General features: G+C 36.9%; 1 protein-coding gene across 2 annotated transcripts in view; it reads right to left on the bottom strand.

Moving 5' to 3' along the window:
- Dscam3 (Down syndrome cell adhesion molecule 3) overlaps nt 1-27814 on the bottom strand; it is a 280870-nt gene that overhangs the window by 96798 nt on the left and 156258 nt on the right. For both annotated transcript variants that reach the window (XM_034326185.2, XM_034326183.2), the window contains exon 4: nt 1010-1196. In XM_034326185.2, coding sequence (XP_034182076.1) covers nt 1010-1196 — 187 coding nt within the window. The remainder of the gene's footprint in view (nt 1-1009; nt 1197-27814) is intronic.

The following is a 27814-nucleotide window of genomic DNA, read 5'->3' as shown; positions in this document are numbered from 1 at the left end:
TAATAACATTTCTAGGATTATAATAAGACTATTTTGTTTTCAGTAAATAGTATAGGAACAAATATAATCAGACATACAGAACAGAAAATTAAAATTAATATAATTTTGCAACAAACAAAATTTTTAGGCAATTCAAGATTATTAGAGACGATCTGTGAAGAAATGATGACAATAGGTATGATTTATGTAGTTAAAATTCAGGTATTTTGTATTCAGAAAGTAGTATAGAAGTGAATATAGCCAAGCATAGAGAGACCAAAATAGAAATCAATATAACTTTATAAAAAAGGAAATTTTTTTAAACAATTTAAAAATTATCAAGAGAATGATAGAGATCATTTATAGATATAATAAGAATTTATGTTGTATCCAACAAGTAGTATAAGGACGAATATAGTCAGACGTAGACAAAGGAAAATAAAAATCAATGTAACTTTAAAAAAAAAAGACATTTTTAGCAATTAAAGAGGAATTATGAACAGGAAAATAGAGATGATTTATATAATAAACTTATTTTGTATTAAGTAAGCAGTATAGCAACGAATATAGTCAGGCATACAGATAGAAAAAGAAATCCTTCTTACAAATTCTTCGTTCATGGATTAAAATATCTTTCAAATTACACTACGAAAAAGTGATTTTCAACTTAAAGCGATCAATAATTATTTTCAACTAGGATCTGGTAGTTCCATTACTTCACAAAACAACGGGTTAGAAACTCTGCAATTTACAGCGGCTCGAAAGTTTCAAATCCGGACACGTTAATCCGCTTTACTCGTTTCTATCGTGCGGAGCACTCTTACGAATCGAGTCGCGTATTTCCAGCCGAAAAAGCGGATCTTACGAGCGGTGCACGATAACTGAAATGGAATTATGAGAAGCTTTATCGTATCAAGGAAACCCAATAGTGTATTGAATTTGTTCCGTGTACCTATATACATTTTTTTAATGTGACATAATTGATAATATTCAAGGTTTTTTATTTATCGTTACTTCGATTGTGTCTTACCTAAGTCCAGGTACAGCGGTGACCGATCTCTGATCTGGACTGGTTATCCAGGTGACGTGTGGCGTTGGACTCCCATGAGCTGAGCAGCTTAACTGTGAGCCTGTGGTATTGGAAAAGATCAGGGTACTTGGTGGCTCTAAAACAAACACAGGACCTTGCTGACCCACCGCCAGTTCCAGAATGCACGCTGCAAAACAAAACAATAAACAGGAAGGTTAATGAGATTTGTACTCTAAGAAAACTCAATTTTTTATTGAAAAAAACAGTATTTTGTAAGTGTTTAAAAATTTGTGGAGAACATTGCATTTAATATCCTACATAATGAAGGGATGATACTTCAATCATATGAAGGATAAAGGAAAAAATGAGGAATATCAATTTTTTTAAATTTTTCAGTTTATAATAAATTTTGTTTGTGACAAATGAGATTACAGAATTGTGAAATTACAAATTATAAAACTCAAACTGTCTCCATTAAATAGGGTTAAAGATTTACACAAATCAAGGAATATTTCCAAACTTAATCTAGCGTAATGCTAGCAATATTTTGTTCGTGATATTTTAAACAAAATATGAACACATCAAGGTCCAACAAAATGTTGCAATTCTAAGATTCGCCAATTTGATGAAACATTGCCTCATATGTAATAAGTAAGTAAGAAACAAAGTATCCGACTATTATTAAAAAACATGACTTTCCCTCGTTTTAATAACAATATGAAAATAAAGTAAAAATGTTTCATCTTGTTTCTGTATTATACCGTGTTCAGATTTGAAACGGAAATTAAATTATTATAAAACAATTATTATTTTATTAATCATACATACATATTGTGAGGCCTAATGGTACAGTTAAATAAACCCTAGTTTAGGCCCCTGGGAGAGCCCTAATTGAGTATCTTTGTATACTTTTTGTAAGTTAGAGTCACTATTGTTAGGCATTGTTTTATTTTTGGAACAAAACATTAAAACTTCATTTTCTTTTTTGTGATATTCCTGGTTTCCCCCTTATTCTACATAGGTACATGAAATTAATTTGGATAAGAATAAAAAGTGGATATATTACTTAGTTTTCCCTGCATTTTATATTAATAGCAATCAATTAACGAGAGAATGAATTTAAATCCAGAAAAAGGGATAAACAGAGAAGGAGGATGGCTGAGTGCAGGCGCACTAGCAACAATAATTCAGAAACCGGAGAAATCAATTCGGGTAAGCCGAATTCGACCTACATTCCACATCGATTTGACACTACGGTCAGCCTGAGATTAAACGGCCTGGGAAACGAGCGACCGCGTCACTGTTCCGCTGAAATATTTAATTCGAAATCCGAGGATTAAAAAGAGTCCCGACGGAAGTGGCCAGCGATTTAGACGGAAATCATTTCCATCACACGATCCTCGTAAACCGGCAGAAGCAGCATTTTTATTTCCAAATGGAAGAATCCTGCTTTGGATGAACCTTATACAAGTCTATATTACATCTATGATGGACCGAAATTATAGATAAAGGTTCGTCTAGCTTTCAGGTTGCGGTGAGTCGCGAGTGGTGTTACACACTTCACAGAAATCCAAGCGAGGAATCCAGCGAGCGTGTTTCGCGAGGAGAAAGAGGGAAAATGCAAAGAGCAGCATTTTTTGCCGACAGGCAGACAGCCGTGAAAACGTTTCTCCCTACGGGGGCGGGGTTACGTTGTCGTTGAGGTAATGGACGAAGATAAGGATGAGGGCTCGCGTGCGTGAACGTAACATTCGGAAGAGACCTCATCCTTTATGAAAGCTCACAATCCAACGAATGGGTATCGTGCTTGTCGTCGAATATCAAGGAGAACATTAGAACGATTCAAGGGTTTTTACTTCTTATACGACCATTAGATACTAACTGGATATTAAAACAACATAATTAATTTGTTTTTTAATTTTTTAATCCCATACTTATAAATGAAACAGAAATAGGATATCTCAATGGAGAAAGGAATCAACAAATTATTTTCTAATTTTACTTAGTTTTTGTTTTTGGAAAACTTATGTAGTGTTCCACTTTTGGGAGATATTTCATTTAGGATGATTATTGATGCTCTAATAAAAAATCTTGTTTTTGGAAAATTTTAGTATTGTTTCACTTTTTGAAAATATTCCATTTAACTCTTTCACGCACAAATTTTTCTGTGTAAACAATTTTTCTAATTATACTTGTATAAGGGGTTTTTGGGATCGCTAATTACGAATCTGAAATCAGATTATCAAATTTCACGGATAGAAAATATCGCTAATTCTGTGAAATTTTGAATATAAATGTTTATGGGGTCGCTGATTACGAGTTTCGAATCAGATTCAAAATTCAATTTAGATTTTGAAGTCGTGATCAGCAAACCGAGAAACCTGCACATACAAAATTTCACAGCGATAGCAATATTTTCAAATCCTGGTCAGCCATATTGGATCTGCCATATTGAATTTCGGAAAGCTAATTCCAGATTTGTAATCAGCGATCCCAAAAATCCTTATATTAAAAATTTCACAGCATTTTATATTTTTTAATCCGCCATTTTGAATTTTGAAAATCTGATTTCAGTTCCGTAATTAGTGACCCCAAAAACATAAATCAGCGTCAAAATATCGATATGTTCCCATTCGAATTTTATCAGAATCGATTTTTTTCTGAAAAAAACCATACATTAACAAAATTTAATGAACAAAAAGAAGTTTCCGGGATCAACAGATTGTTAGATTCACATCTCGGTATCACATAAGAAAAGTTTCCGTACAAAAATAACCAGCGAGTGAAATTTTAGAGCTAAAAAACGGTAAAGCAAAAGGTGACCCTGGGCCGGCAGACCATGGAGAGAAACCCTATTTTAGTTTAATATCTTATATTTCATATTATTTTCATTTTTTTAATTTTACACGTTTCTTTTAAAAATTTATATTTTAGTTAATATTGTTGATACGTTGTATAAGTTTGGGTCATAATCAATTCGCTATTCAAGGGTGTTAGGTGAGCGTTGCGAACGAGGCCTAAGGGAGCGAAAAAGCGCGAGTGCCGCGCGCATGTATGTGAGTGGGGAGAGAATTACGAAGGTAGTCGAGAAGGTATAGGCCTCGTGTACATACGTATAGATATAGACGTGGGGTACTAATAAAGATATTGAAAAACGGGAAGATTCATGGTATCCCACAAAAATCTAACAAAGGGTTAAAACAAAATTTGGATTTTCGAAAATTTGAACAGTATTTCATGTTTAGGAGATATTACATTTAGATTGATTATTCTTAGCCTAATAAAAAAATGTTGCTTATTTTCATTTATTGTTTGATTGTTGGTTTCTTATAGTTCTCGAATGAAATTAAGGGTGGTAAATGTGGCAGACGATCGATCAGATCGATGCTCGTTAAGGGGCGTCGTCGCACGAGCAGAAATAATTCATCCAGATGAATTATTTAGCTTCGCCCGGTCCGCTTGATGCGGCTTAAAATACGCTTTCCCGTGAAATGCGGGGAGGGGGACAAGTCTACGTTTCAGGTCGCGATGCTGGATGAAATTTGCATCTCTCGTTAGACGGTGCAAACCTGCGACACATTCGTCGGCCAGGAAATTGAAATTCCATTTCCAGTACCAACCTCGAGTTATGTGCTGAATAGGACAGCTTCTTGAAAGAGTTACGATCGACTAGCTGATCCATCGTTCAAATACGAACTTTAACAATTATAAAAATAAATTCATAAAAAAATGTCTATTAGTTGAATACTAATAGTAATTCATTTGAACCGTAGATTAGGATGATGACCAAAATGGAAATTGAAGAATTCATATTCTAAACACTAATAGACTTAATATTTATTAATAGGATTAATTTCCATTATGTTATATGTGTTCGCTTTTTTTTCATAAAAAATTTATCAATTTACCAAAACAATATACTACCAATACAAAAAGAAAAATCCATAACTATAGTATCGCCACTTAATCAGACTATATAATATTTAAAATCAGGCGCCTATAAGAAGTTTCCAATAAATTTTAATAACACTTACTAGTGGGAATCAATACCAGATCAATATACTACCAGTACAAAAAAACCCTTAGTTTAGTGTCGCTATGTAATTAATCTCTGTTCCAATTAAAAACAATTCCACATTAATTATGTCACCCTGTATGTAACATCGTGTGGCCATGAGAAATTTTCAATAAATTTCAAGATTCTGTAGAGACAGAGTTCTTTGAGGAATCTTAGAAATTAACTCAAAGACTGTTTCGAGAATGACGTGTGTTTTCTAGTGTTTACTCTTCAGAGTGCAGGATCGAACTGAACTTGCAAAGACAGCGATCGCCTTGCACCCCCAAAAGTGGGGAGCGTCCATAGGTTTTTCCATGGACCGATCTTTGGAAAATATACAAGCGGTATCGGTCCTTAACTTGGCCTACGTCACACCACTCCACGACACTAATCAGATGGCAACGACTGCACGCTTACAATTCCCTATTGAAATCCTTGTTCCTCCTTTTAAATATTATATTTCCACGCGTAAGAAAGAATGGTTTCTTTCGTTTTCAATAACAATTGATTTGTTCGGTGATAATGAGAGCGCGTAGAAGAAAGGTAAGATAACTTTTCAAGGGAAGGGTGGAGAGGTACTTCAGTTTTCATCAGAAGTTTAATGAAAGCACGGAACGCTTTTTATTTACCCGAATACCTCTATTCTCCAAAAGGAAGCACAGTTCGATGAATATCGACGAAGATTCAATCGAATTAATAAAATGGATATAGAGATATATCTGTCCTTTGGATCCAATCAAAGTCGAACCAATACCGCTTCGTGTTATTAATTATATTATTAATTATTAATTGGCCTATGATCCAATTTAATGAACTTACGATCTTTCATTAGGAGATCTTTTCTGTTGCTATGGTGAGAAGACCTTGCAGCTTTGTATGATTTATACTAATATAATTGGTCTTGATAATAATTTCAATTCCTCGTGGTAATCAAAGGTTTAATAATTCAATTAGTTCTGATCGCTATCGATTTAATACTAATTAGAATTTAATACTGGTTTCGATTCCTAGAGTTCTAATACTACCATCCAAAGATTCAATATTTTAATTTAATTTCTAATTACCATTAATCTGATTCTTAGCGTCTGAACACTACTATTCAAAGATTCAATAATTCAATTTAATTTCTAATTGCCATTAATGTAATATTAATTAAAATTTAATACTAATTTCAATTCCTAGAGTTCTAATACTACCATTCCACGATTCAATAATGTAATTTACTTTCTAATCGCAATTAATATACTATTAATTAGAATTTGATATTGATTTCAATTCCGACGGTTTGAATACTACTATTTAAGAATGCAATAATTTAATTTAACTTCTAATCGTCATTGATTCACCATTAATTAGAATTTGCTTCTAATTTCAATGCGAGTATATCCACACGATGCGACGCAACGGGTCGCGACGATTCGACAGTCTATTCTAAACTCCATAACAGTATTCGTGAGTTGGAAATGCGAAGGTGTAAACAGTGACAATGTAACGGGGAGATTGAACCTGTATACATGCGATCTCCGGTTAAATAAGATCAGAAATGGATCTTCCCTGTCGGACAACAGCACGAGATTATGCACGTGCGAAACTGCGGCTGCGTGATGGAGATAGATGAGAGGAGTTCCCAGTAGCAGATGTTTCGCACGCCGGCTCCCAACCAAATTATAATAATGATCAATCTTCGTGTTTGCGTAACCGCACGTATTTCCACGGCACGCGATAAATCACACACGCGGATTAGCCCGTGGTAAAAGCAAACACCCGGAAATTGTTTCGTCAACTTCCGTTTAAATCGTCGACTTTGAGATACATCTTTGAGATCAATTATACCATCGGTTTGATGTTAAAATTATTGCAATGGAAATTGAAATTCATTGATTCATAATCAAATTCGTATTTGTTGGCATTTTTAATATTAATTTTATTGTATTTTAATAGCTGGAGATAATTTATTTTGAAGATTTATTAATTTTGTGTACGTCTGAGAATGTATTGACTCGTACTACTTAAAAAGTAATCCAGGGAACAAACTCTAAAATTTATTTAACACAGTAAACCAAGAAAATTTTCACAATATTATTTGTAACTACAATAAATTCATCAGGATTATAAAATAAAAGGAAAATTGCTATGGTTGCTTTACGTTGAAATTATTGCAACAACTATCAAAATTGATTGGTTTATAATCGAGTAACATTTTTATTGTATTTTAACAGCTGAAGATACTCTGATTTGAAAATTTTTTTATTCTAACTGTAGGCCTGACATTCTATTAACTCGTACTACTTGAAAAGTGATATTTGCAATACAAAGCGAACAAACTGAACAATTTCTCAGACAAAATTAAGAAAAGCAAAAAGATTTACGCAATATTATCTTCTAAGTATTTTTAACTACAATCCATTCATCAGAATGACGAAATAGAAGCAAAATATCTTCGACAATTCTTCGTCCGACTACATCAATGCATGGAAATATGCAAATATTCCCATTGTCTCTCGCAGACAGCGCCAAAAATAAAAAAAAGTCTACCATGGGGAGGGAGGTAGGTTGATTTGTTCCCGTCGGTTTTTATGCATCCTCGTAGAACTTGTCGCGTCAAAGACGAGCATACACGGTTGTGCTGGTCGTACGGTTGTGTTGGTCTCGTTGTATGGATTTCGTGCTTCAAATTCTGTGTGGTCGAACAAAGCCCGACACAACGATGTTCGCGTTAATTTATATCCTCTCTACACAATAACACGATCAATTTATTCGTTACAACGAATGCATATTATCGTTGATTTATTGGTGCGGCATTATTTCAAATTGGACATCGTCTAAAAGGCAGCAAGGGATTTCACTTCCGGCGAAAATTAAAAATGCGAATTCTTAGTAGTATTGATAGCCTATCAACTGGACATTATTCGGTAAAATATAGGCACAAAAAATAAATTAGAAAAATTATATTTGGAGAATTTTAAAAAATTATTTTAAAATTGAAAAAAAAAAGGAAATGGAAATACGTATTCTTATTTTTATAGAATATTAATACGGTACAATACTTAATTAAACATCGCATGGAGCAGAAATAATTAACGAAAGTCAATTAGAGAACAAGCGTCAAATCAAGAAATAAATAAAAAAATATATGAGCGTAATTTTACTGGCTGTTTGGAAGTTTGAACAGCTTTGAAACTGGTGGAAATAAGCTGAAAGTTGAGCGTTGGGCGTCGAAAATTTTGCAAATTCGTTATCGAAGCGACACGACAGATCGGTTCGTCGATGCAGTACGTGAATAATTTGTGTATCCGATTCGGTCTGTGAATCGAACAGCTGGCTACGTCTTCCAAATAATCTGATCAATAATCTGCCCCCCCTACCCACTGAATCAACGCTGGCCATCGCGCAGACCAATTTCAAAAGTTTCCCTGTCCGAATTTTGTTGGATTATCTCATGGATTTATACGTTCTCGTTTTACGCGCGGCATTAATTATTCGCCAGTTGATTGACGCCTATCACCGTGAATCATTAATAGGTGCTGTGAATTTTTTCGCGAAATTTCACATAATTTATAAATGATGCGTGTTCATAGCCACATAATTTAGTGAATTCGTTATGAAATTTATGAACTTTGCCACTTAAGAATTTATTGTTTTCCTGTAGGATGTTATAAACACCGGTGGTACGTTGGCAATTAAATCAGATTTCTCTAGGGAAAATGGCGATATAGGAGAGCAATAATTCTCAAAATGTTAATTTTGACGATATTATAAAATTTAGTATATAACTAAGATATACAAATAATAAATAAATATCATTCTCACATACATTGTCTTTCTCCTCGGGAACGCCTGTGGGGAAGGGACATCGCCATTTTTTCTGGGGAAGTTTGATTTGATCGCGTGTGTACATACTTAGTTTAGTATTTTGCGATAAAGATGAGTAAAATTATAAGGACTTAAATGAGATTTGAATTTTATTGGCCGTCTGACGGCGGACCGTAAAGAGAGCCTCCAGTTTAATTTAATTTTGTATTTCACGTCTATGAATAATGCTCTTTGCAAAAATCGATGGATATATAGCAGTGAAAGACTAGTTTCTATATTCCCCGTTAAACACAAAAGGAAATCCGATGAAAGGTATGATGTTCTCTTCCATATTTCCACGAAGAAAGCATTTACTCCCTGAAACCATTTTACGAGACAGGCGTCGTCACATTTTCTTTCACTTTCGTGCATCAACCTTGGAGGGTGCGTTTGTTTCTCTCGTGGCGCAGCCTGGAAAACCAATAAAGCTCGAATAAAACGACATTACATTAAACGCCATCATCCATCAATCCTCGAGGTTGCGCGTCAAAGTACAAGCAGGAGGTACCGCAGTCGCAGAGTCCATCGATCGATGGATATACGTGATGCGCTCATTCGCAAGCTCGCAAAATCTGACGAAATACCTTGTGTGCCTGTACGTAGCACGTGAGCCCGTGGAACGTGAGATCCAACAGTTGCAATTTTACCACATCTTGTCACTATCCAATCTACAATGCCTCCCTTTTTTCAACCCTTCATCCCATTTCCATTCGCTTTTTCCAACCTGCTGTTCCACCAATTTTTCACGCCCTTCTGTATTTTCCCTTTTCATTTCTGTTTCTGTAATTTATCGAAGCGTTTGTTCGCACGATCTTTAAATAATTTTTAAACAATTTCTTGCTCGAAGAATAATACTCGAAAGCGAAGAGTGCAATAAGTATACAATATATGCAATAACTCGTAATAGGGGCTGTTATGTAGTCATTAAAACTACAATGCACACCAACGGCGGTGCACTTCAAGAACATTTGTTATTGGAACCTGCAATTACCAGGCGAGCAATAATCGTTCGCACCGCAACCGATCGAAAACACCGAGGGTAATTGGCCGACACGTGTGGAAAATGACCGCGTCAAGGGTTCCGGTTCAATTTTTTCTTTTTTAGTAGCCAATTCGAAACGATTACGCGGCGAATTTGAATGGCAAAAGAAAAATATCACACGGGCTCGTTCGTTTCAATTAGCGATTCGTTACGCGCCCCACCATCTCCATCTTTTATTTGCAGCACATTTTTCGTGCCTCCCTTAATTGCCTGCGGTTAATTGTTAATTGTTAATAAAATATCAACCCTTTTATGTACTGGCTTCTGAAAATATTTGTTTCAATTTTATTTTTGATTTGCATTGTATTATATACATTTTCATATATTTTAGAAGACGATCGAATAAGTAGTACAAGCGCACATGTTATCAGGAAAGTGATTAGATACGTCATATCCCGTCACAAATAAAAATTCTCATCGAAATATCGATGGAAAAAGAATGTAAAAAAAAACAGGGGAGCCAATGCATAAGAAAAAGTGAATGAGAATGTGTGCAGACACGTCCGTGAGAAAAGAAATCACAGAAAAATGCATCGAAGAGATGAATGTTAAATTTGCAGTAATATCTCTTCATAAAAGTCTTACTAATATAAATGCATAACTCAATTGTTCTAACTAACGCTCTGAAACATCCAAGAGAAAATAAAGTTTCATCATTTACTTTCTACGTTTGATATTTTTCTTTATTAAATTTCAAAAATATGTGTATTGGAAGCAAATGTATTATTAATGTAGTAATTAATTTAATGCTTCAGGTAGAATATGTTAACTAAGGAGAGTTCATTTAGTTTAAAAGTTTTACATTAAACGATCTGTTGCAGTGTACGTTGTTATAGCGTGTGTATTTTGTGCCTGACTGTGGTTAGACAAGTAGTACAAGTCTATATACTGTCAGACAGCTTGAGCATACAATAGATTATACCAGGATGATGTTCAAACAAATATTATGTACTACTTGTACCATCTAATAGGCTATCTATACTAATTTATTGATTAATGTGAAAGATAATAGGAGAGAAAAAGTAGTATAAGTACGTGTATGCTCAGACATGAAATAATTACTTGTAACATCGTCTTTAATCTGTAATCAGAAGCTATGATTCTAATAGGGCAAAACGATTTATAATACCCTACTTTTTATCTAAATATCAAACATCAATATTGAACCATAAATGGTTTAGTCTAGGTCAGTTGTGCCCCAAACTTACAAAACATATACAAGAATATTACCCTAAAGTTAAATGTACAATTTTTAAACGAAAGGATTTCATTTATTGGAAGAATAATTTTAAAAGAAAATGAAATTTAGAAAATGAAAATAATGTGAAATTTAAAATTAAATAAAAATTTGGTCCTCTCTCTTTATGATCCGTCGTTCGAGGGTTAAGTATATAAAATACCACGTTTGACGATAATTAATTAATAATGAAATTTCTAGCTCTACTTTAATGTCTTAAACACATTTATTATTTTTGCTACTCTTAGAAATATCACACCTTACATTTCTCTTTTTTATCAAACAAAAAGTTACCAAACTTCAAAAAGGAAAATTACCATCAATTCCAAACATAAAAAAATGCCCTCAAGCTTTATAAAAAATTATGGTTCTAATTTCTAATATATCACAAAATGAATCATACTTCTTTAATCATTTATTTTTTACCTGAATAACAATTATAAAAATTAAGTATATAAAATACTATATTCGTCAAAAATTAATTAATAATGAAATTTCTATTTCTACGTTTATCTGAATACTCAATTCAAGTCCTTCTTAAACATATTTATTTTTCTTAATTTTGCAAAACAACATCCTCTATTTTCCTCCTTTTTTAAACAAACGTTACCAAACTTAGAAAGAAAATTACCATCAATTCTAAATATGGAAAATAAAAATCTTTAAGTTTTTCATTCCTGCACCTAATATTTACGAACGCGTTTATTAATAAATCCACCGTGAAAATAAGCAAAACTTGCGGAGTAGATTCAAAAGAGAAGGATTGTCGCAGGACAGAGCTCTCGAAAACTTCGCAAATCGAAGGAGAACGGAAGCGGAAGATCGATATAAACGCTAGTGGTCGCGTCTCATATATTTCGCGGTCGTATTATTGGACACGTAGGATCGCGCACGTGTACGTTTTCGCAACGTGACTGAAATATCCACGAAAGTACTAGAGGGGGTTAGTTTGAAAGGAGACAACATCAATGCAAAATATTTTACTTTCTACTATCCCTTTTTGATGAGGAATGCATGCACAATCGCGGCATTGCATTTTTTATGAATCACCAGAAAACAGACCACGGAAAAATCGGCTGAAACGAAACGCGAACACCCGTCTGTGTTCGTTATAGTGCTTGCACGATCGATTTATAGCTAATAATTCGTTGGATGCACTGTTCGAACGTCGTTCGTCGGTTAGATAAATAATTTAATTCACACGTGTGACAGTTATTTCTGTGCTTTCAATGGGTAAGATGAACTGATTTATTCTGAAAACTTTCAAAAGCTTTAATTCTGTCGAAAATAATATTCATTATTAATTTTAGAAATTAGAACAATTAATAAATAAAGGCTGTAAAGAAAATTGGCATACATTTGGCAATTTTTTAATGTAAAAATTCAACATGTAAAATTCTATAAACAAAAATAACTATTAATAATTTAATACTTATTTATAATTATCAACAACTTTAATTTTGTTGAAAATAATATTCACTAATTAATATGAAAACAATGAACTAGACGCATAAGTTTCTTTAACTTGGCACAATAAATAAATAAATAAATAAGTAAAGGCTGTAAAGAAAATCAGTATACATTTTGCAATTAAAAATTTTAAGATATAAAAATCCAGTACATATAAGATTTTGAAAACTAAAATAACTATTAGTTTTTTTTTTTACCGACTTCCAAAAAGGAGGAGATTACTCAGTTCGATCAGTATATTTTTTTTTATGTATGTTCGCCGATTACTCCATAACAGATGGACCAATCCGAACGAAACCTGTTGCATCTTGTAGAGTATGTCTCCCGATTGGCGCCGTGAAAAAACATTTTGCATTTTTTCATTGCTAACGATTTTTTTGCAAAAAACGTAATGTTCCATTTATATTTCCCACCGATTACTCCGAGACGGATGGACTAATCGGAACGAAGCCTTTTGCATCGTGCAGAGTATTACTAATCTCCCGATTAGTCCCGTAAAAAAACATTTTGCATTTTTTCATTCCTGACGATTTTTATTGCAAAAAACGTACTGATTCATGTACGTTCAGCGAATGTTCACTAATTACTTCGAGATGAATGGACCTATCGAAACGAAATCTTTTGCATCTTGTAGAGTATGTCTCCTAATTGGTCCCGTAAAAAATATATTTTGCATTTTTGCATTCCTAACAACGTTTATCGTAAAAAACGTAATGCTTCATTTATATTTTTCGGCAAGGAATGTACCGATCGCGATGAAACCTATCACATCTAACAGGAGATATTTCTGCGATGATCCCAGTTGCAAAAATGTATGGAACTTGTTAACGTTAATAACTATCGTTATTGCAATTAACCAATAAGGACGGTAAACCACCTTATGGCATCCTACAAATACTGCTCGTTCCACTAAAAGGTCTGAAATAAAATAATTTTTAACAAAAAATACAATCGGCTTCAAAATGCGCTAAAAAATGTAAAATAATTTATATTTCGTTTATACAACTGCGTAACAATTATTAATGAAACCTCTTGCTGCATTAAGAAAATGCGCTAAAAGGTATAAAACAATTTCTATCTCATTTATATCAATACTCCACAGCTATTAATAGAACCTATTTAATCGTTAAATAGTATACTAAATACATAAATGCATGGACGAGTGCACCAAGTACTGCCGAGCTGCGCACATGATATAATAGCCAAGCGCAAGTGTCAGTATGATGTTTTAAACGAATCTAAAACAGTCATGAATGTTAATCATACAAGCTACAACATCCTCATCATTGGAAACGGAACCTTAACTTTTAAGGGTATGGCATCCCTATGGAAGGCTAGCGAGGATCTATCCAAGGGGTTTGTATGATCATTAACATTATAATTGGTGATCATTTTAGAAATGTATTCACCAAGTGTTGGCATAGATGACATTTCGTGCAGGGCTGCGGTGGGGAAGTGCCGTGGTTTATTTAAAATCATCTTTAAAATTTTGTTTTGAACGGTCTGACATTTTCTCTGAGTTTTCATAGAAATGAGGTTCCACCATATGTGTGCGGCCATATGTTAAAACTGGCCTAATGCATATTTTGAAAATAATTAATCTGATTGACATTTGGAGGGGAGATTTGTGACAAATGTGAGGGATTAAGAAGTCAGCCACCCTGATCTTTGGTCCAAGACAACCTCTAACGATAAGTAGCGGACTTCAGATGACCATGGTATGATATGGTTTTCAATGGTAGGCGCAGTTTTTCGTTTACCTGAGCTCAGCTTGGAACGCCGGGTGATCAGAATGGCCTCCGTTTTATCAGGATTTATGACCAGCTTCCAAGCCTTAAAGAAGTCCAGAATGGAATTTAGATAATTTAGATATTTGTGAGGAGGAGGAAAGAATTGCAGTGTCATCTGCGAACAAAGCAGGAAGACAATTAACCCTTCGCATGCTATGCTAGAGTCACTGGTGACTCGTCGGTTGAGAGCGATCACGCACACAATAACGGAACTGTTGGCGTGCGTAGGCAAATGACGATCGGCGACGAATATCCCACCACAAAACTAAAACATAGCATGCAGAAGCAAACGACGCAAACTTTTCAGTTCCATAACCAAATAGAATGACTATAATTTTTCTCACAATTCAGAAGATTTTCATTTTTCCGTGATCCACAACGAAAATCCTAATGTAATATTATATTGATGAAATTCTCGATCTCGGGCGATCGTTTGTTTGGTATAGGTCGGTGAGGTTCTTGAGCATTCTCGAGCGACCACTAACATGTATTAGTGAAATATCGGTGTGAGTCAAAAGTGACTCTGGCACAGGCCTAGAAATCGCAGTAGTCGGAGGGTTAAAGGCGGACGGTATGTCATTGATGTCAGGATCGAGCTCTGGGAGACCCCACCGGGCATATGGTATGAGCGTAAGCTTGAACCACGGTAGCAGGCCGACATCAGTCTGTGACTCAGGTACGCTTATAAGTCGTATAAGTCGTATAGTGGCATGATCAAGGCCCATCCAATCCAACTTGTAAAGCAGTGCATCGTGCCAAACCGTATCAAACGCCTTGGCCAAATCCAGTAAGATCATTCCGCCGCAACGCTGAAGATTGAACTTGCAAGTAATAGATTGTGCTATTCGAACGACCTGTTGGATTGTGGAGTGATTTCTCCTAAAGCCAAACTGCTGATCAATGATCGTGCCCTTGTCGTTCAGGCGTTTTAAAAGTATGTCAAAGATACACCTCTCAAAGACTTTACTCAGAAGGGAGAGAAGACTGATTGATCTAAAACTAGAAACTAAATTTCGAGGCTTGCCCAGTTTGTAAATTGCGACAATCTTGGCCACTTTACACACCGAAGGAATCGGCCGTACTGCCGGCACGAGCGACCGGATTCGCATTGTTTATAATGTTGGGCTCTGTATGTTGGAATGCGGCTAGTAACGAAAAAGGATTAGCAGTGGGGATGATGGGGACCACCTCTGTTTCCATGTTGTTATACTGGTGGTTCAAGGAATCCGACGTATTAACCACAAGAGCGTTAGAGCTAACAGGAAGAGGTGGTGATGCAATTATTTCGCAATGACTAAATGGAAGAAACTTACGCGTGGGTTTAGACCCTTTGGCCCCACTCGTGGCAATATGGAAGGAATCTGAATCGTTAGAACTGTTAGAATGAGCCGGTGAAGCTGGCCAGAGGTTTGAGTGGAGGTATAGACATGGCCTGGGTTGATGAAGAAGTACTGTCAATTAGTTTGTTACTTACCTTTATAAACTTGCGTATTACATTTAAATGGAAATCCGAATTTACCGAAGGATCGGGATTATCCACGATTTCAACCTGGTCTTGAATATCGTTCGCCCCATCGAAGAATATTATCAGCGGACAATTTATATCCGAATCGGGAAGAAACAAACCTCCGAGGATATAGATCAACACTTTTCGAGTTGCACTTGAAGCGCCTTGACGGCGGCGACAGACTGTAGTTAAACAGTCAATATAACTTATAATAAATGATAACTGATAACTAATAACTAAATGAAACGAGACAAGAAAGTAAGCATTAGGTACTCAAGAGCACGCAGCGTAAAAAACAGCCAAGCAAAAACTAAAATAACTATTAGTCATTCTCATGATACTTTAAGTCACGGACGGTGGACCATGGAGAGAGTCCCAATTTTAATCACATGTTTTGCAAGTTTGGATCCCAATTGACCCTGTTTAAGAGTTAAGATTTAAATTGGTATGCAATAAGTGTTATTTAGCGATATTTTTATATTATCAAATTGCGACAGATTTTTGAAAATTTATTGCCTAAACCTGGTGCGAAGTAGCATATGGTCATGCAAGTAGTACGGCACGGTATGGGCTCAGACTAGTAATATGCGATCATATATGACCAACCGAGTAGTACGTGATCGTATGCTGTTAGACAAGTAGTACGTGACCGTATGTAATCAGGCAAGTAATATTAGATCGTATGTAATCCGACGGGTAGTCGAGCCCAGCATTATACAAGTAGTACGAGCAAATGTGTGGTCATACAAGCGTCGCGATACTGTTCTGTGGTTGAATAAATTAACATTTCTCGACAAACTGATTATTCGGAAAATTCACGGTTCAATTAAGGAGCCTTATTTTTAACCTGCAGTAGTATTAATAGGGTTTGGGAGAACGATAATCAAATCAAGCAAGATTGAACTATAAATCAATGATCTTGTTTGTGGTTCGGTGGCGATTGTCTAAATATTTCATACTCAATCTGGTGTGTTTAGCGGGCGCCGTATGAGCACGGTGGATAATTCAAAAGCAATTAAACAGGCTGTACTGTCAATTATAATGATGGATGAATGTTATAGAGACTTTGAAAGTTTTGAAACTTTAAATCCTTCAATTTTTGAGTACCTAAGTATTTAGATTTCCCACGTCCAATTTAAAAAACTATAGAAAATATACGTGTTATACAATTGGCAATTTATCAATGCCGTCTGATATTTGGAAGAAGTTCTTTTGGAGCCTCGGAGGAAGGTCTTGGTGGCAGCGACCGCGTCAAGTGCCGCGAGTGAGCCTAAGGCGATTATGGCACTGCCACTGGATCTCGAAAATCTCATTACTGTCTCGACGACACTGTTCGCGTAGAAGAGCTGGTGAGGTCGTCTCCGGGCCGAGAACTCAGCGAAACAAAGAGGAACGTCGTGAGAGATGAAAGAAGCCGAGGAACGACTGAAGGAAATGTCAGAGCCGTAGAAGCGGTGGATGAACGTCGGAAAAACGTTGGTGTCTTATAAGAATTGAAAGAAAATTCTGAGTAGCATTTATTTCCTAAGCTACCAAGTGGAAAGTTTAATGCGTTCACTGCTAAATGGGTAAATAGAATTAAATTTCCGAACGAACTAGAAAATAGATAAAATATCGATCGGGAACCGGGAAAATTCGATGAAGAAAAGCGACTGAGGAGCCGGGCATCGCGAATGCGGGATGGAGAAGAAGCAAGGAAGAAAGCTTTCAGGAAAAGTCAACAACCGAAGTGAAAGCGGGAGAAGGTAAAGAGAAAAAGAGCGACGGAGGCGAACGCGAGAAAATCGAGGAAAAAAGCAAGGCGATAGGAGAGAAAAGAAAGAGAAGAGATGGGGACGGACAGAAAGAAGAAGGAATATCGTCCGGGATTCCAAAGTCGACGAGAGAGTAGGTAGTCACGTCGACGTGAAAGATCGTAATTGCGAATTCGTTGACCCGCGGGTCGAGTGAGCTTTTCCACCAAGTCGCAATAGAGGGACGTTCGTTGAAAAAGGAGGATGGGAGGGAGGAAGGGGCAGGGGGGTTGGAAGGTAACCAACGACGGGGTGGAGAGAGGGTAGGACACCAGAGGACGACGGGTGAAGGTGGAAAAATAAAAAGAGGAAGGCAGTTACAGAGAGAAAAAGCAACGGGAAGAGATGCCGCGTTGGGTGGCGGGGTGAAGCGTGGTCCGGGAGGAAGAGGCACGAGCAAACAGACTTTGCAATCGTTTATTTTTCTGGCAATTATATTCTTCAGTGAAAAGAACCCAAGCCCTTTTCACTTCGTATTTATTTCTGTCGTGAATGCGTCGTGAAACGTCCGACCTTCAGTGGTTCTCAAGACGAAGAGACTCAAACATTTTCAGTAAATGAGCTTCGTTAATGAAAAACTTCGTCAACTTGTATAAATTAACTCTTTCGCTAATGACCAGAATGTTCATAACTGTTTTATATAATACCTAATTGTAAGTATACCAACATTTAAAATTATAGACATTTGGTAATTGTTTACTATTTGTTTGCTATCTACGATTTTTTTAATTTGTATATGTATATGTAAAAAAAATATATTTAAACAGGTAGGATATCATGGAAAAAAAGTATATGAGAGTTGAGTCACAGGCCGCGGCCCGCGGGAGCTCGTCCGAATCAGCCCGACTGTACCCGACTGAACCCGAAATAGTCGGGCTACCCGACTGCACGCATGTATCGGACGCCCGCTCGTGCCCGCCCGATGTTTTCCGAACCGACCCAACTAGTCAGGAACCTGGCACATTAGTCGAGTTGCACATCTCTAGTCTCAGCGTATATTTCAAAATGTATTCATTCTTCATAATATTTCACCGACCCTGTATTCCTCATCAATGTTTTGCACTCGGAACTCGTTCCCATGTGAGGGGCACAAGGGAGGGTTTTGCGTTGTAAATTTTACAATAGTTAACAGAATTTCGGTATTTATCCTCTTATTTTAAACAGAATTTATATCCTTCCTTGAAATCATCGTCGCTCTCAACCGAACTGCGCAGTACATAGGCGACAGAAAAATTCTGTTCAGCTAGGGGAAAGTTATGTGCCATAAACACCGTCGAAGCGTGGTTAGTCAGTGTTTCGCACTCGGAATTTGTTTTTCATACTAACCACGCAGAAGACAAAATAATCATGGTTTTACATGTTTATACCTGGATACCATCATTCTCTGGTATTTTATACGCCAGTCGGACATGATCGCGATACGTATTATTTTTATTGGCCGAAGCCCTCACATCCACAAATCTATAGCGACGAACGTCGCTAAGGACAAACATTGAAACAGAATGGTATGAAACGATAGCGAGCGACGATTCGGACGCAATTGACGTAGACATAGATTCGGGGTTTACATTATTAAGAAAACAGATTTTACACTTTCCATAATGTAATTTCCATAAATTTTGCATAATAACAACTGTTGTCAAGAACAAGTATTATAAAAAATCCATTAATGCCCAGAAAAAATCAAATGTTTATATAGTTAAATGTACTCCTCGCGAATATGGAAATTTTACGCCTATGCAATGTGACTGCTGACTTCTCAAGTTGAGGGTTCCTAGAGGGGATTAGGTGGAGCCAACGGTATGTACAGTCGCCTTGGCGTAACCTCCTAATTAAAGTGTCAACTATAAAAACATTTCTTAATATTCGGCACTTTGATTGGAAGGCTACACCGATGCTGCAAAGTCATCATGCTTTCATTTACTACCAAAACCGTAAGTATTATCGCCTTTCTCTACTTTCTATGACCTTCAATGACCTTATGAAATAGGTCGTTGAACTCGTTGTAAGATCCTCTATCATGATACGGAAGCAAAAACATACCGATCCATTTAAAAAAATGGAGGTGACCTTCAAATGCCCGAAGTACCTTCACCTGCAAAAAAACTATTATCGCCACCGGATGGCTCCCTTCGTACTGTGCAATTTTATTTCAGCAAATATTTCTGTGGAACTTATAGTTTCGAAGATATCTGAGGTGCTAATAGTTATTGCCCCACTGTATATGCTGCGACATTTATGTTTACATCTTCCCTGGCGCATTTTTTAGCCCCTGAATGGGCGCTACGATAATCTTGCCCGGGGCGCCAATATTGCTAAAACCGGCCCTGGGTGAAAGCACAATGTGCATGTAATAAGTGTATGATTAACCAAGCGACGGAATGATATGAAGAACGTGCGTGAGAACTGCTGCGTGTAACGATCAAATTGACAGCGAACGTTCGAGAACCGTTCAAACAAGGGTCGTAAAGGACAATAAACACCTATTGTACGTGCTTGGCAACCGAAATCTTGCCGACTATTTAGAATTAGAAGTAATATTTCTGTTGTTGAATTCCGGGTTGGAGAATTAAAACCAACACTTTTAAACTCAGAGGTTTATTCGACGAACAGCAAGAACAGTAAGTACCAACGCAATTATCACGCTATTACCAACTACAGAGATCTGCCTAAAGTGTTTTGGATACCAATATACAGTTTTACCTCGAAATAAGCAACACGCTCGGATCTGGCAAGTTGCTTATTACGGAGCAGGTATGCTATTCGGCTTGACTTTGTTGTCGAAACAGGACGCTAGGGAACACGAGAAACGAGAGATGTGTTCCGAGGTAGCAGTAAACCATAAAGTGATCGGCCGAGCAGCAATGTTATTTTTTGAACAAAATAGTATATAGCATGCTCTCTCATTCTCGCACTATTTCGCTTATTTTGAGACTAATATACCAGACTGAGAAACCACTATATGTATATATTCCATCCTTCTTCTACTAACCGATGTCACTGCTCAGTCCAGTGTGACAATTTATTACCCAAAACATCGGCTCCTCGCTTTCACGGACCTCTCACTCATTTCTCAGACCTCTCACTTTGCGGGCGACTTCAAACAAAGAAGACGGGATAGCAAGTTGCTTATTTCGAAGCAGAGACTATTTGCTTATTTCGAGGAAATCCTGTATATAGGGGTAAGAGTGAGTAATCGATGGTCAGCGGATGGGCAAGGTACAAGGGACAGGATGAGTAGCCGGGTATATGAGGCTAGATGAGCTGGAACTATGAGTTGGTCATACAACACTACATATTAGTTAGAATATTAGAATACCATTAACAACTTAGGGCAAGGGTTGTAATCACCATCGTTATTTTCCAAGATTGTTATCTTAGGATAAAGTTCCGCATATCCCCGGTCGCAGATCAAGATAAAATTTTGGGGGGAAGCGAAGAGGGGGAAGGGAACCCCAAATATAAAGTGGTATCTTGGTTAAGTAATGGAAAACGGGGTAACCTCCGACCGAGCTGATTTTTCTACCATAGATAGCCCTTGAGGTGGGGATCCAGACGGTGGTTATCTCATCCCTTAACTCCCCCCCCCCCCCCCCCCCGCCGCCCCCGCAGAGATCAAAAACTGAAATGGTCCAAAAAGTGGTTTACGCGCCGATCTCAGTGAGTACATATTAAAAAAAACCTAACCTAACTCTAGCCTAACCTAACTTAAAAAGAACATTTTTTTTTTATATACTCACTGAGAGATCGGTGCAAAAACCACTTTTTGGACCATTTCAGTTTTTGACCTCTGCGGGGTGACGGGGGGGAGTTACGGGATGGGATGATCACTGTTGGAACCACCACCTCAAGGGCTGTCTATGGTATAAAAATCAGCTTGATCGGAGGTTACTCCGTTTTCCATAACCCAATCGGTATCTTCGGCTTCCTATTAGGAAAGTAATAGGAAACTAATTAGGAAACTAATAGGAAGCCGAAGATACCACTTTATATTTGAAATCATCTACCTGCTCCCAACCAACCCTCCTTTCATGTCGATCCGCGACCGGGGACATTCGGAACTACAGCTTTATCTTATACCATGGAATACGATGTACTATCGAAATTCTAGTTGCTAATCATACATATGGTATATGTAACTCCTTCGTTGGCGGGAGAACAAGTAATCTACTTTCCCTGGAATCGTCAATAATGTTAACTAAAGTCATCTAACATGTCGCTAATTAGCCCAGGAATTCTATAATTTCAAAACTGGGCCATTGCACTGAATCTTAACTGCGTAGAAAAGCCGTTACGCTTATAGAAAGAATAGGCAATACATACCAGCGATAGAGAGCGAGAACAAGGAAATAATTGCTACTTTTAGTTCCATTTAAAAAACGCAACTTGACCCTCATATCTTTTAAACTAATAATGTAAATAAATTTTCGATCACGCCAAAACATGGGCCCCATTGTGCCGTGCGATTTCCATATAAACAATTTTCGTGTCATCAATAGTTACGAAATAACACAGCTGTCACATTTTAGCGCGGACACCGTGTATAATTAAGAGTATTTAGAATTTTCTGCGACATTTCTTGCAATGATATTTCACTTTCTTAAATAAGGCTTCTCAATATATTGAAGGTTAAAAAAAAATCGGAGATACCGATCGACAAGTAAAAGATATAACCAAATTATACCAGTTTAGGAACATAGACCCGAATTAAATAATGGTTCTAAGAAAACACCTATGCAATTAACCTTTAAACAGTGGAATCTGGGTCAATAATGTAATTTTTTTAATATTAAATAATTTTATAATAAATGGGTTTCATATACTGAAAAAGTAATTTATAAGAGAACAGTGTAAAATTTAGAAAAGATAATAATATGAAATACAAGATTAAATTAAAATTGAGGTCTCTTCATGGCCCGCCATCCGAGAATTAATTAGTAAATAGTCCCTATTTTACAAAAGAACCCGTCGTGTCACTAATCTTCCAGTCAAAATGATAAAAATAGTATGCAATACAAAATTTAATTAAAATTACGGCTCTAGACCAAACACTATGGTTCACCAATGATCCATACAACATTCACCATGTTAAAAAAGCTATTCTGAACACCGTAATACATCACAGAGAATTTTTCAAAATAAATTTATCACAGTTTAAGTTAAACCAGGCGAACTAGTTCCATCAATTTCTATCAACTTGTCGTTGCATCGTTTCTACCCCTGAAGGAAGCTATGCATTCTTGGCAAGACAACGTTATTTCTGTTTACTCGTCGCGCAAACTTTTTCCACTGGGAAGATGCTTTAAATCCTGCCGTATCCATCGATACGACTGATAACGCGACGCAGAAAGTCGGAATGGCTATTTTAACGCGTGAAAAGTACCCATGTCAAAAGCCCACGCAATGCACGGCTCAATTCTGTCCATAAAACGGCAACCAATGATTCTCGGAACGTTCCCCCCAGGAGGATTTCAAGGAAAATATCGGATGTGTCTGCTTTATCCGACCTTTCCATACTCCCTTCACCTCGGGGAGTTGCAGTTTGAGCCGTGCACGTTTCTGAAAGCGAACTCCTTACGACTCTGTATCATTTTCTACCAGTTAGTACGTTTGCTTTTAACCACCGGAGAGAGAAAATATTTAAATTGCTACTGATTACCAGCCTGGAAATTCAAGTAAATTCTTCTCTATTAATTCTTGATGAAAGTTGTGCAAAAGGGAACGTACAATTTTCATCGAGAACGCGCAAACAATAAGTTCTATCAGATATGGGAGCATTCAAAGTCGGACACAAATTCATGACATAATAGTATCTTAGATTAGCACTTATGATATGTCATTTTAAAGATTAAAACCTGAAAAAAGTACTGTGTAAACGCTTCGTTGATATTTGTACCAGAAAATGGCTGACTGTTAATTATATAAAACAGTGAAAGTTCTAATGAACATATAAAGTTCTAATGAAAAATAATTTATTTTGTATTAATAATATTAATGAAACGTTTACATAGTTATTTTCAGCAAATTTTAAGCTTTAAATTGATATATAAGTGCTATTTTGTAAAACTTTTATGTTATGAAACAGGGTTAGACTCTAGACATTTTGAAATTGGTCATCGACAAAAAGTGATAAACTTAATTATTCATAAATAATGTATCAATAAATCGAATGATAAATAAAAAATGCGTGATTCAATAGATGTTCAATAGAAAAAAAGTCAGAGATACATTGAGATTTAATGAACAAGCCGACTAAACAGAGGATAAAAGGAACAAAAGAAAGCGGTTCGAGGAAACGGTATACGATAACCGTCGCGGAAGTTCTGGTCTGATCGATAGGCAATAATTCTTAATTACCGTCGTGTCCCTAATTATCGGTTTTCGAGTTTCCCTAGCTTAATCTCACGATTCGAGTAAGTCGATAACGAGCAACTCGGACTGATAGACACGCAACCCTTTGCGTCAACGAGCGAATACAGGATTTTATATTGCAGCTAAAAAGGAGCTTTAACGAACAAGTAGAAACTTTTCTTGTAGTCAACTATTCTCTATAAAAAATTAATTAAATACCATCCTCGTAAACTCGTAATAATTTTAATCTTGTGTATTAAAAGATTACTTTGTCATGAATTTTTCTAGCTGTTTTACAATATGAGAATGAATCTATATTTTCAAATTTTTCAAATTGGTACACTCACCATTAAATTAAAGGAGCTCCATGTACCGAGTGTTGGGATAGAAGTCAGCATTTTTTGAAAGAGTGAAGGATGGGATGATTAAGAACAACTTTTTTCTTTATCACAATGCTCGATAAGGCTTAGTTTTTGAGTTATTATTGAAAAACACTGACCAATCAGAGCGCGCATAGCGCGCTTGTTCGACCGTGGCCGCAAACAAACTACTGGGCACGTCGCACAGTGGGCCAGATGGCAAATCTAGGTGGAACAAATTATTTGTAAGAATTAGCTGCTCATACCAACGTGTAACGAAGTCATTTGTAGATGGAAAACTTTAATCTCCACATTCCTGCTAATTTAGATTGCAAAAACAAATCGTTAAGCTGTAAAAATAAAAAAAATAAAAATAAAAAAATTTTTAATTTTTTAAGGAAAAGGTAGAAGAGATACTTTATATGATAGTGAAGATCATTCACTATCAGAATTTTAATAATGATTAGAATCCTGATCAGAGTTTTCGTCAGTTATCGAATCGATTGCGGTTGATTGTGTATATCGGTGGAAATTCTGGATCTAATAATAATTGAAGAACATCTTTGTATAATATACTTTCCTTTTTTCAGGTTATTGAAGCAGATGTCGATAATTAAATGGCAGTAGTTAAGTGTGCCTGTTCATACTGCATTTTTTAGGTGCACCGCCATTCATCACAAATACATATGTCAAATAATATAACACCTGGCAAAGATATGCACCTGATTTTTATAGCAATTAAAAAGTGGAGTCTAAAAAATAAGACAAAAATTTTGGAGGATCTCCATGGATCCATTTACTTTTGCTGTAAAAAGTGAAATACATGAAGTAAAAAATTAACTGTCTTTGAGTACGTCTATTTTGCAATGCAATCAAGTTCATTAAATTTCTTTTTTATAAAACGAAAGTATGCACGTTTCTCTATAAAATTCATGAAAGACAAAACAGTCTGCAGTTAATATCTCCACTTACCACAGGTAGGAATATTCACCGTTAAATGATGTTGTACATAAAAGGCTGTCGTGACTGCAGACTTCTGTGTACAGTGGTACCTCGGTATACGACCTTAATCCGTTCCTGATGTTTGGACTTATACCGAATAGGACGTATACCAAACCAACCATTCCCATAAGAACTAATGTAAAAATGATTAATCCGTTCTCATGTAAAACAAAACTCCTATTGATATTATACCTACATTAATGGGGTTGTAAAAAAATTTAAAAACTGTTTATATCATGAACAGCATTTAAACGATTTCCTAAAATTCTATAAAAAATATTCACTAGTTTAACATAATTAATTTGTAAAATATAAATGTAACCTAATGATAGATTATAAATTAACAAACCAATTGGAATAAATTTTTGTATCGTCGAAATCTCTCCAACATGGAGAGATCCCGTGTTTCAAGTTGTAACCGTACAGATCCCTTTCGGTTACATACATAAGATCTGAGTCACACGTTGCCAGAAATCCCTACTCTTAGCCCTATAAGAGTGGGAATTAGCGACACCCGCGTTAGGCGCGCGCGTGCTATCCCCACTAGAACACAGGTAATTTCGGGGACCGGCGTGTCGATCGATGATCGATCACTCTGATCTCTACGGTCGACTAGGCGACACGCATTTAGAAGCACGTAATTCATTTAGCGAAACACGGAACATAATTCGAGTCAAACTGACTTTCGGGTACTTAGTAAAACGGCTAGTATTCGCGGTTATTGTTCGCGCCTCAAACTGAGGAGTCGGTGGTCCAAACTGTACCACGGCACTGCTAAACGTTGGAATTATAAATTCGGAATTCGGAAACCCGATGTCCGGGGGATCAGAGGCCAGTAGGAACACTCTCCAGGTTACGTGCATTTGAAGGTCCGAGGAACGAGACCTGCTCATCTTCAAAGGAGTACCTCTCCCACCTCGTGTACTAACAAGTGTCGTCCGAGCAAAGCCAGTGGTGATAACGGGTTCTCAGGTCCACGATACCTTGAACTCATTATTCACTCATCCCTGAGTTCGGGCAGCATTGGCTGCAATCTGGAGAACTAGCCAGGATTACCCACGAAACGAATATAACTTACAGATTCTCGTAAATTCGAAGATCTGAGGAGAAAGACTCACTCCACACTGTCGGGTGCCTCTTTTCTTTCTCGTGTATCAACGAGTTTCGATCGAACAAAGCCAGTGGTGATAACGGGTTCTCAGGCCCACATACCCTCGAACCCATTATTCACTCACTCCTGAGTTCGGGCAGTATTTACTGCAATTTGGAAGCCCGATCCAACGCGAAGAACCAAGCAGTGCATGGTGGAACACGATTGTTACTTGGGTGTGTTGAGAAGTCCAAAGAGCCGGATCCCACACGTTTCAAGGTGTGCCTTCCTTCTCTTCTGGTGCATCGAGACCACCGTCCCACAGCCAGTGTCGAATACGGTACTGTAGCTCCAAAAAACCTACTGACCCGATTTCGTGCACTCCTGTGAGATACGCGCAGATTGAGCGTCTTTTAACGATCGAAAAACGCAACGACCCTTACGTTTAGCCGAATAGCTAGAAGAAACACAACCATAAATATTTGGGGGGATTTTGCGAACGTTAACCGTTCGCACATTGTACTATTCAAATTCAATAGAAACGACTGATGAAATGTTTATGTATTGATCCGTTAATCGCGTGGATTCGACCTAGGAAGGAATTTCGGGACTTCTTATATGCGGCCGACCTTGCTAACGGCTTTGTTGTTGTCGCGGTATAAACGTGAAAGAAATATTGGCCTAGTTATTGTCAAAACATCCCGCGTAAGCTGCACGTTTCGACACGACATCAAAACTCGACCATTTCTTGCCATCCGTTTCTTCCGATATTCACTGACCTTCCTTTCCTTCTCGTGCCTGTTCAGTAGAGAAAGCTCGGACCCCCAAATAGTAAGGTTACAAAGTATAGGAAATATTATGTGTGAGGAGGAGGGTATTTTAATAAATGAATTTAGACGATTTTGAGCCGAAATATTAATAATCGTTTATTGGCTCGATACATGCTTATGGGGAAAAAGCCCGTCGGCATAAAAAACCCCTTGTTTTCTTACTCTTACGTTTCGCTTATATTAACGACCGGTGAAAGTGCATGCAGTAAACGTTATCAAGTTCGATTATAATACCTGACCATGTAAGCGAATGCGGGTCCGGGTGGTTACATGTAGTACCCAACCCGGCAGGTCGACGCTCGACAGCTTACATGATATCAGGTGAGAATGTAGAATTAGAGAGGTACATGCTTGTAACCCACTCTACGGGTCGTCGTCACGATTATTATTATGCAGAATTGCTAATAATTTCGAAATCGCACTCA

Source organism: Osmia lignaria, chromosome 3, assembly GCF_051020975.1.
Source record: "Osmia lignaria lignaria isolate PbOS001 chromosome 3, iyOsmLign1, whole genome shotgun sequence".
Classification (NCBI taxonomy): Eukaryota; Metazoa; Arthropoda; class Insecta; order Hymenoptera; family Megachilidae; genus Osmia; species Osmia lignaria.
The sequence above is the reverse complement of the archived record's forward strand: the minus strand, read 5'-3'. Positions and strand labels throughout refer to the sequence as shown.